The sequence below is a fragment of the Myotis lucifugus genome, unplaced genomic scaffold (genome assembly GCF_000147115.1).
Source record: "Myotis lucifugus unplaced genomic scaffold, Myoluc2.0 scaffold_571, whole genome shotgun sequence".
NCBI classification, from domain to species: domain Eukaryota; kingdom Metazoa; phylum Chordata; class Mammalia; order Chiroptera; family Vespertilionidae; genus Myotis; species Myotis lucifugus.
In genome coordinates this window covers 466,999-477,675 of record NW_005871619.1, presented here as the reverse complement: position 1 = coordinate 477,675, position 10,677 = coordinate 466,999, and the positions used below count along the sequence as shown (strand labels likewise).

Genomic DNA, 10,677 nt, shown 5'->3' with positions numbered 1-10,677 from the left:
CCCAAACTAGATTAGAATCACCACCGGTGGGAGACTTGGCCCGACACTCAGGGTTATTGGGTCCAAAGATGCTTATAACAGTCCCTTGTCCATGTTTGTGATGCTGTTTTCCAACCTGCTAAGGCGTCCCTCTTCATCTCAATTTCATGCAAGGGGAGTGTTAGTTAGCACAGGGTTTGTAATTGCTTGCAACTTAACCATCATTTTGAAGGCGATGTTCTGTCTTTTTCAGGAATAGTTTTTATTCCAGCCAAGGAATAGTGGATGACAGCGGGGCCACCAGCTTCCTGAAGCTGAACATCAGTGCCGGCAACACCGATCTCTATAAAAAGCTCTATCACAGGTATTTGGCGGTTGCCGCTCCCCTTTGAAACATTTATCATGAGAGCAACGGCAGGGACGTCACGGGGCAACGCCGGCCCGAGGCTGACTTTTCTGAGCTGCGGTTGCGGGTTGGGCCGATTCTCATTGCCAGGAGCATGGGCTCTGGGCAGGACCACTTGCCCCGAGCAGCTCTGGGTTCGTTCCGGGGAAGGTTTCTGTGCCATCTCGTTGTGCCCTGTGCCCTCTGTGCTATTAGATGACATTGCAAAACGGAGAGTCCGCACTCGTTTCTTCACTATCTGGATATTAGAGCTGACCCTACTGCGCACGTCAGGGGAGGTCTCTAGAAACGAAGAGCGCACCTTGGGTCCCTGCTGGGTGACCACCTCTGCTTGCCTGCACTTGGCTGATTTTAGCACTGACGTCCTGCTTCCAGGATCCCCGCCGCCCCAGGCAGCAGGGTGGTTGGTCCCAGCCCCAAGCCCAGGGTCACGGGGTGCCCTGGGAGAGCCAGAGGCAGCAGCTCAGTTCAGCCATCGTTTCCTGTACCTCCAGGCTGACTTGCAGTCCTGGGTGGGTCACAGTGTGCCCTGTGGGTGCTAATGAACCCAAACGCCAGGTCACATGATCCCCAGGTCACATGATCGACAGCTTAGCTGGTTAGGAAGGTGGGGAGGGGTGGGCTGAGCTACGTGATTTGCTTTGCATGTATTTAAGGTGTTGACAGTCTCCCCGGTCTGGTCATTGTCTGAAGGCTCTTTAATGTGAGACACAGTGTCCTTTGTGCACGAGCCTCCCCCGGCTGCCAGGTCCCGGTCCCTCCGCGCAGGTGTTAGCCAGCCGCCACCTCCCGCAGGCCAGGTGCTGCTGGAGGGAAGGATGGATTAATCACACCGTCCCTCCTTCCCGTGAGTGGGAGGCCGGAAGCAGGTTTGCATTCCTGGTGGCCGCTGGCTGAGGTGTCTGGGGGGCCAACTTCCTCTCGAGCCTGCTGTCCCTGGGAAGGTGACAGGGTGTGCCCAGGAGGCGGGCTGTGCCCGGCCAGGTGTGCCCATCAAAACAGCGGGGCTGCGGTCTGCCCGCCAGGGAAGCCAAACACAGCTGCCTGGGCCCTTCGTACCTGCTGAGTGCTGCCTTGTCCCCCTGGGTGACGGCAGATGGGGCTGAGCAGGGGCGGAAGCTGCCACCTCGCCTCTGTGAGCCTTGGGAGCTCAGGAGGGCCACGGCCTAGGAGAGGAGAGAGAAGGCATTGACCTGGCTCGCGGTGTCTCTACGTGACAGGGGTGGGGAGACTTCCCTTTTGCTCTCAGAAGCTGCCCTTTGTTATTGTGGATGAAAAAGGGGCCACATACTAAACCCCAGGAGCTCAGGGGCAGCCTGCGTGGCGGCCTTGCGAACTCAGACTGGAAGTAACCACACAGGATGGTCGGGAATGAAAACTTCCTAACCACAAGTGAGCCATGGCGGTAGTCACATCCTGGGCCGGTATTCTTCTTTAGCAAAGGCCAGTCTTTGCCTTCACTGAGCCTGTCTGTTGTCTTTTTTTGCATCTACACTAACATAATTGACAACATACCTTTGGAATAGCAACATAATTTCCTCCCCCCTCCCCTCAAAGCACAGAGTGGAAACCAAGATCCCCTCAATGTTGTTATGTTAATTGCTAACTGTTAATTATCCTTACCCACCTCTGTAGAAGAAGCATGTGTCTATTATTTCATTTCTATTCAATCCCAGAGGTTTCCTTGCTTTGCTTTCTCCCGCCTCCCTAATCTATCACCAATGGATTTCATGTAACCCACTTATATCTCCTCCTTTGGTTGTAATATATAAAATAAGCCAAATCCATTGCGATTTTGCTTCCCGGCAATTGTCGCCAGTTTGGCTCAAATGAACTCATAAAAAATTCGTACAGGTTTGGGCATTTCTTACGTTGTCGGTCTTACATCTGAGCCGCTGGTGGGGCCCGTCAGAGTGGCCGCAGCGAGCCCGGAGGCTGATGACTGCACAGCCGGGTTCCCTTGGAGAATCAACCTCATGATTCTTAGAAAACACCTTTTCGTGGGAATGTGCTTCTCGGCGTTGCCAGTGCCCCTCAGCCAGGACCGCCGGGACACGCCGTGGTCCTTGGAACGTGGGTCGTGTGGGCAGGAAGGTGTTGCAAACAGCTTACAGGATTTGGGCTTGTGGTGGGTCATTTGGGGGATGATTAGAAGAAGCAGGGATTGGCTCTGGATTGGATGCTGGTAGGAGTCGAGGGTGATTCTTGGATTGGCATCTCAGCACTTTTTTCCTAGAAGGTGGGTGGCATGAAGCCCGGCTACCCCAGGGTTGGCATGGAAGCTGCCGTCACTCACAGTAGAGGGTCCCTGATTGGGACCAGGCTCCGGCAGGACTGTGCGGTGGGCTTGTGTGTATCCTGTCCTTCACGAGCAGTGGGCTGGCCCGGTGTTGGTCTCTGTAGTTGTTTGTGTAGTGGATCGTGGCCAGCTGTGAATGCCCGGATGTCGAGGCCGCTTCTCTCCTCCTCAGCATATTATTAGGAGGAACATTCGATATACACCAGGCTGCATCGGCAAACCTTGAGTGTTTGCCTCCCAAAGCAGTAACTCTTTTTTTTTTTCTTCTGCTCCCGGACACATAATTGCTTGTATTGTTGTCTGTGTGACAAATGTGAAGAAGCAGCCATAGGAAACCAAAGTTTACAAATGGCTCCCTTGAAAAAGTAGAGGCTGATTTAAAATCCCAGAATAAAAATCATGGCCGATGTTGTTGCATGCTTACCCTCAAAGCCATCCTATGAGTTGGTGCTGTCATTAGCCCATTCTGCAGATGGGGAAACTGAGGCACAGAGGTTAAGTAACTGGCAAGTTAGGGTTTGACCCACTCTCGGTGTCTGCTCTTCACCACTGTCCTCTAAATGGATTTACTTTCCTGATTCAAGCCTTCAGTCACGGACCCCTCTATGTCTGGGGAGGCAGGGGACTGAGAACTTTGGAAAACATTCTAAGTATTGTGAGAGTCAAATGGCTCATCCATTGTGACCACCATTGTCTTTCTTCTTTTGTAGTGATGTCTGTTCTTCAAAAACAGTGGTTTCTTTACGCTGTATAGGTAAGTGAGCCTGGGTGTTCCTTTTTGGTCCTGTATTTTCGGACACAGATCCCCTGTGTCTGGGAAGGTGGAGAGAGAAGGGAGCTCCTCTTGAGCCACTCCGTGGTGGAGCTGGAGGCCTGTGGCTGCCCTGCTGTGTTTGCATTACTTCTGCTTGCAAACCTCTTAGCAGCAGGGAAGGCTCTGCCCTGCGCTCCCCTCGGGGACGCCCGTCCTGTTCCTTTACGGGCTCTCGGTCCTGAAGCTCAGCTTCTCTGATCGAAGGGGTGAGACTAGCCGATGCTCCCAGTGGTCCTGGCAGTAGCTTCCCAGCCCCTGGGCTCAAGCTTCTTCAGGTACCAAGGGAGCAAGGTGCCCGCCCCCCCTCCGGCCCCGCCAGCACCGGGTGGGCATGTGACCAGCACACAGGCGGATCCCTCCTTCACTTTGTTCCATGATCTTGGGCCTCTGAGCATTCAATCCCTCCAGGACTCAGGAGATCCAGGGCCTTTGTCACCCAGGACCCAGGCTGGGTGTCTGGAATCACAGTGGCAGTCAAAGAGGTGCTTGGAGGGGGTGGGGGTTCTCAGGGTGACTGGCATGTCCCTCACCCCTCCAACCTAAAAGAGACCAGGCCATGTTCTCCGAAAGTCAGACCCCAAACAACCTGGAATGAGAGGTGGGAATAGTTGTCCACCAGCCTGGCGGGGCCTGGGGGACGGGCGCACGCTGCACGGGTGGGTATCGGGGTGCAGGGTGGCCCGAGTGCTGCTCACTGGCCTGCTCTGTTGTGCTTGTCGCTTCCAGAGTGCGGGGTCAACTCGAAGATGGGCCGCCAGAGTCGGATCGTGGGCGGATCGAGTGCTGCCCCGGGGGACTGGCCCTGGCAGGTCAGCCTGCACGTCCAGGGCGTCCACGTCTGTGGCGGCTCCATTATCACCCCCGAGTGGATCGTGACGGCCGCCCACTGCGTGGAAGAGTATGTTCACGGGGAAGCGGCTCCTGGGTTGGGAGGTGGCTCTGTGGCCCCGTGACCTTGAGCGACGGGTTTTGACCTCTTCGAACTCCAGTTTCCTTGTGTATGAGTGGGGCTGTCATGGCGCCCCCTCCGTCCTTGGGAGGGTCAGATGAGCCACTGCACGTGATGCCTTGGCCACGCCCACCCCTCAGCAAACGTGCATCGGGCGTCCACTGAAGGCAGGATTCTGGGAGCAAGGACGCAGCATCGGGCTGGGGGGTCACTGCCTTTCCTGCCCTCGAGGGAGCTCTGGTCTCTGGACAACCGTGCTGGGAGAGGCCACACTCAGACACCCTCGGGGATCGCACACGGCCCTGCTGGAAGGTTCCCTGTGGCCTCAGTTAGGCTTCCTTGGCCACAGCGCTGCCCACACAGCCGGCTGGGAGGGGCAAGGGGAAGGCATAATTTATAGCGTTAGCTTTTGTGGAAGATACTGTCCCCCCCACCCCCTTTTTTTTCTTAAACATAGAGTTGTTGTTTTTTTAATATATTTGTATTGATTTCAGAGAGAAAGGAAGAGGGAGAGAGAGAGAGAGAGAGAGAGAGAGAAACATCAATGATGAGAGAGAACCATTGATCAGCTGCCTCCTGCACGCCCCCTACTGGGGATCAAGCCCACAACCCTGGCATGTGTTCCTGCCTGGAATCGAACCGGAGACCCTTCAGTCCACAGGCCAACGCTCTATCCACTAAGCCACCCAGCTAGGGCTTAAACATAAGAGTTTTTGCTCACATGTCAGTTTTGGAGGAAAACTCACTCATGAGAGCTGTTTTTCTGGTTTAGTGTGAGGCTGGGCCTGGCCTGGCTGTGTGGCCTCAGGCGGGGCAGTCAAGGTGTCTACACATGACAGGTGTGTGGGCTGCTGCCAGGGTTGTGGTGGCAGCGGAAGGAAGCCGTGCTTATCACCCAGGCTGTTCCCGCCTTCCCTCCATCGGATGCTCTTAACGGGAAACACCTAGATCAGTGATGGCGAACCTATGACACGCGTGTCAGAGGTGACATGCGAACTCATTTTTTTGGTTGATTTTTCTTTGTTAAATGGCATTTAAATATATAAAATAAATATCAAAAATATAAGTCTTTGTTTTACTATGGTTGCAAATATCAAAACATTTCTATATGTGACACAGCACCAGAGTTAAGTTAGGGTTTTTCAAAATGCTGACACGCCGAGCTCAAAAGGTTCGCCATCACTGCCCTAGATAAAGGTGAGGGCTAGACACCTAGAGGCTGTTCGCCACTACACATTCATAAAGCACCTACTGAGTGTCAGGAAATCCCTAGCACATCAATGTAGGTAAGACCCGTTCCTGCCAGAAACGAAGTTTAAAACCTCAGAGAGGCAGGTAGGTCCAAGAAACAGTGTTCTTGGAATTACGAGGGTCCGTGGGCTGCTGCCGGAGCCCACGGGGCACAGGGCTCAGCCAGGAGGCAGAGCAGGGGCTAGAAGGCGGGAAGGTGTGCAGGTGAGGCCCGGGCCGAGCCGGGGACTGGGGAGGCCCGACTCCTGCCGGCCAGTCTCGCTGGCTTTGGTGGTCCTGTCACCCCCGGGGACGCTGGGCTCCAGTGTATAACTTCTGCTCATCCAATGAGTGTTTCGCGTTTGCGGCTCTGAGATGCTGAGCGGTGTTCACCTTTGCCCCCCAGGCCTCTGAACAATCCCCGGTACTGGATGGCCTTTGCAGGAATCTTGAGACAATCTGCCATGTTCTACGGAAACGCGTACCGAGTGGGCAAGGTGATTTCTCATCCGAACTATGATTCCAAGACCAAGAACAATGACATCGCTCTTATGAAGCTGCAGACGCCGCTGACTTTTAACGGTACACACCTCTGTCCGTGGGGCTCGGGCGCGTGGGCCGTGCTGGCCACAGCTGAAGGAGAGGCTGGCTGGAAATAAAACCTGGGCTGTGATCCCTGGGAGGCGGGGGTGGCGGGCGGAGGGGGGCTGACAGGAATGTGCTCAGCAGAAGCCAGATCACCTAGAAACGTGCCTGTGTGTGTGGAGGGAAGCAGTGACCACCACACTTTCCTCCACGTTGGGGGGCAGTTTAACCAACACGGGAGAGTGTGGCCGTTGGCATCGGGGGCCGGCAGGCTCTTTGGGGGGGCGTCTGTGCACTGTGGGGCCCCTGCCCCTAGATGCCGGGAGCTGCCTCGGTTGTGCAGGCAAAGGTTGTCAGACGCTCCTTGGGGGCAGCGTCACCGCCAGTGAGGCCAGCTGGTCTCTGGCTTGTGAAGATGCTTTAGTTTTCCACATTATTCTGGAAAGAAAATACTTTAAAGTAATAACAACTTAAAACGATATGAAAACAAACCAACATGCGTCCCCTGCACTTCTGAGTTGGGCCCCAATCTAGTCCATCCAAGGGTCCAGAGCCCTCTAGCGCCCCCTCTCCCCCTGACCCACCCCCAGGGCAGAAGACGCAAAACCACGTCCCTGCCCTCCAGGTGCTTACATCTGAGTCAGGAAACAACGCAGGTGGAGGCGGGTCCAGCACGGCCCCCAGGAGCTAGAAGTGCCTGCCAGCCTCCTGGCCACTGGCCACTGGCCACTGCCACGGGTCTGTCTTTCTTACCGTCTGTCACTTGGAGACACTGTATTTTTCATTTCTGTTTCTGGAAGATTTCGTTTGAAGAAAAGTTAATTGTGTGTGTTTTGAAGCAGAGCTAGCCAGTCGTTCCATTTGTAAGTCACAAAACTTCCGGAGGCGAGCGTCCTGCCTGTTGGAAGGAGGGCGCCGGCAGGGGTGAAGGCGGGGTGCCAGGACCCGCTGGCACCCGGGCTTCCCTCGGGCAGGATGGCCCAGCCGCGGGCGCACGGGGAAGGTCCAGCGGAAGGCCACCGCCTTCGTCAGACCAGACGAGCTCACGGTGCTTTTCCTTCTCGAAACAGACAAAGTGAAGCCGGTGTGTCTGCCCAACCCCGGCCTGATGCTGGAGCCGAGACAGGCCTGCTGGATCTCCGGGTGGGGGGCCACCTACGAGAAAGGTGAGGCTCCTGGGCACAGAGTCTGCAGTCCCGTGAGCACGGCCCTGGGTTTGCAAGGGGGAGGCCCGAGGCCCGGGTTTCAATCCTGGGTTTACTCCCACCGGATGGGTGACTGGGGGCAGTTCACACAGGCTTTGTGCCTCAGTTTGACGGATGTACGGAGGAGGGTGTGGGATGGAGAAAAGCCGGATTGTTTACGGAGGGAGACAGGAGCTCCTGGCCGGCGGGGGTCGTTGGAGAAGAGGGAGCGATGACTGGGGCAAGGTGAGCCCGCAGAACCCAGTCGCTGAGTGATGATGAGGGCGATTCTAGAGCACGGGGGAGGGGGGGGGGGTTCCCTGACTCCAGGGGCAGGAAGTCTTCCCCCTGAAACCCAAACCTAGAGCTGCACTAAGCGCAGACCCGCCAGCTGCAGGGTGACCCAGGTTCCCCGGGAGACGGCTTAGGAGGTGGAAGGAGGGAGGGGCGGGGCAGGGCCACCTGTCTGTCCACAGTGGCCTGTCTCCAGGAGGGGGTCCACCCCTCCCGTGGGAGCCGCGGGCTGCACTGATGGCGCGATGACCTGGTCTGTCTCAGGGAAAACGTCGGACATGCTGAACGCCGCGATGGTGCCCCTCATCGAGCCCGGGCAGTGTAACGGCAGATACGTCTACAACAACCTGGTCACACCCACCATGGTCTGCGCCGGGTACCTGCGGGGCAGCGTGGATTCCTGCCAGGTGTTTGCCTACCCCACTGAGTCCATGAGCCCCTTCTCCCCGCTGAGAGAGAAGGTTCCATGTCCCTGGGAGACAGGGTTTTATATTAGCTAAGTGTCCATGGAACAGAAACAAGTATCGGACTGTTTTAAAATACAGACACCAATTGACTTAGTAACTCTTAGCTCATCTACTAGTAGACTAAAATTCATCGCTGGTATAGTCTCTCTTGGGGATTCTATCACTCTTACCTATTGGAGGAGAGATGACACCCACACACCCACTGGGACCCCCACCCTCTGTGCAAGGTCATGGCGTGTGCGGTTGTGGCTTGACGTCGCTCTGTTGCGTGCTTGTCCCCCAGGGCGACAGTGGCGGCCCTCTGGTCACGTTGAAAAACAGCATCTGGTGGCTGATTGGGGACACGAGCTGGGGGTCCGGCTGCGCCAAGGCGAACAGGCCTGGAGTGTACGGAAACGTGACGATGTTTACAGACTGGATCTATCGACAAATGAAGGTGATTTCCCTGTCCTGGCTCAGAGCTCGGACACGTCACAGCCCAGGTGTCTATGAGCCGTGGTCCTGCTGCCGGGAGCTGGGGGCCGTCCCCCCCTTCCTCCCCCCCCCCGCCCCCCGGCATCCACCCGTCACTACTGGGGGCCTCACTTGCATGCCGCCCAGTGGGCGTGGATGAAGCAGCCGGGCTCAGCGTGGCTGACGTCACACAGGGCTGTGCTCTGCTGACCACAGTCCGGCTCAGCTGGCTCCACCCAGACTTCGGTGCGGGCAGAGAGCACAGGGACGCAAATTAGCCAATGGAGTCGGGACGGTGCCCTGTCCTTTTCTGGGCCATTGAGTGCACCCCGGCCAGGTCCCAAGTCCGGGGTGGGGGAGCAGCTGGGGCTCTCTGGTGCACACAGAGGCGGTGAAGACGGGGGTCCCGGGGGCTCCCTGCCATCCTGCCCTCGGCACTCCGGGCCTGACCATGCTGCTCAGCGGGGACCTCTCCCCTGGCGCTGCCCGGATCCCGGGCGAGAGCCAGGTCCCTCTCCATCCCAGGGCCCCTGCCAGGGCTGGGCTGCCGGTGAGAGAAGTATTTTCACTTTGTGTCCCCCCAAGTCTCCAGTCTGGGGAGGGGGGCAGGACCCGAGGGCATTGTCTGACGTGGCCCCCAATAAAACCAGAGGACCTCATACCTCCTAGTGGCCACAGCGGCTGGCCAGTCCGCACCCGGTAGAGGGCCGAGTGCTGGAATGGGCACCCGGATGTCCTGTTGGGGGCTGCCCGGTGGAGGGAAGCGCGTGGGGCTCGGCGGGGAGCCAGGCCCAGGGGGGGACAGTCTGCCGGGTCTGTGAGAGAGCAGACCACACGGGTGTTCGGGACATGGCCAGGGCTCAGCACCGGAGCATCAGGTGGAAGGCTGGTGCAGGAGAGGCCACGGGCAGGGAGCCAGGCGGTTGAACACTGATGTCTCTCAGTGGCCGTGTGGAGCGAGATCTCCCAGCCCAGGCCTGTGTCCCGGCCCTGCGAAGCGGTTTGCTTCCGCACACACCCTGCTCCCCGCTCCCTCCAGGCCCGGGCACACGTGGTCCTCAGCCCAGCTGCCCGCCGCCACAGTCAGCCTCACTCGACCTTCGTGCCGTGGGGAAACCACGTCCCTTTGTCCTCTGAGGCTTGCTCAGCTGGTGTCTAAGTGCCTTGTCGACCTAGAGAGAAAAAAAGTTTTCTACCCGTGTTTATCTTAAGGAAATAACATCCTTTCTTTTCCCTGTGAACAGGCCAACAGCTGATCCGCCCGGCCTCGTCCCCAACACCGTCAACAAGAAAACGGAGGGGCTGGTTTTTCAGCCCCCGTGCCTGGTGTATTTTAGAGGTGATCCAGAGGTCCTTTCGTTTGATTAAATCATGAACGTGTCTGTCTTTGGCAGTCTCCACAGTTCTGCGCAGGCCATGGTGGCTCCTCCCGGGCCCTGCTCCCTGGGCTTCTGTCCAAAAGGGGTGGCCACCCGGGCTGGGTGTGGGTGTCTCAGGCCAACGCAGGGCAGAGGGCTGGAGTCTGCCCACCCGCATCTCCCTCTGAGCCCGTCCGGGGGTGCCCATGGGGCTGGTGCCCTCTCAGCTGTGGACGGTTGGAGATGGGAAGGGTGCTTCGCTCTGGGCCTCTGCTAGGGAGGCCACTTGGTGGCCCCGGGCCAGGCTCCCCACAGGGGTTTTCACTGACTCGGCAGCCCCGGGTGGTGGAGGAAACCCAGGGACCCGCCCTTCCTGGGGGATGACTTGATGATCACGTGAAGGGGCAGAGAAACCTTTTTCCTTCTTGTGGGTGAGAGTGCAGACCAGTGGTTCTCAACCTTCCTAATGCCGCGACCCTTTAGTGCAGTTCCGCATGTTGTGGTGACCCCCAATTTCATTACCCATTGAACATAATTAAAGCATAGCGATTAATCACAAAACAATATGTAATTATATATGTGTTTTCCCCGATGGTCTTAGGAACACCCCTGTGAGATGGGTGGTCGACCCCCAAAGGGGTTGCGACCCACAGGTTGAG

The 10,677-nt window shown here is 57.2% G+C and overlaps 1 protein-coding gene across 1 annotated transcript; it reads left to right on the top strand.

The window, feature by feature from the left end:
- The first annotated feature begins 220 nt into the window (after nucleotides 1-220).
- TMPRSS2 (transmembrane serine protease 2) lies at nucleotides 221-10,528 on the top strand. The gene is made up of 8 exons (XM_006104440.3): nucleotides 221-343; nucleotides 3,395-3,438; nucleotides 4,225-4,396; nucleotides 6,084-6,259; nucleotides 7,333-7,428; nucleotides 8,005-8,147; nucleotides 8,491-8,643; nucleotides 9,905-10,528. Exons 3-8 carry the CDS (start codon nucleotides 4,245-4,247, stop codon nucleotides 9,914-9,916), a joined length of 732 nt encoding a protein of 243 aa, XP_006104502.2. The 5' UTR covers nucleotides 221-343; nucleotides 3,395-3,438; nucleotides 4,225-4,244; the 3' UTR covers nucleotides 9,917-10,528.
- Nucleotides 10,529-10,677: the final 149 nt, after the last annotated feature.

What these genes read in the sequence shown, in the direction of transcription:
- TMPRSS2 (XM_006104440.3), top strand. Translation starts at nt 4,245, where the DNA reads ATGGGCCGCCAGAGTCGGATCGTGGGCGGATCGAGTGCTGCCCCGGGG. An exon ending in GGGGGCCACCTACGAGAAAG is followed by an intron (nt 7,429 to 8,004) that starts GTGAGGCTCCTG and finishes GGTCTGTCTCAG; the next exon opens with GGAAAACGTCGGACATGCTG. An exon ending in GCAGCGTGGATTCCTGCCAG is followed by an intron (nt 8,148 to 8,490) that starts GTGTTTGCCTAC and finishes CTTGTCCCCCAG; the next exon opens with GGCGACAGTGGCGGCCCTCT.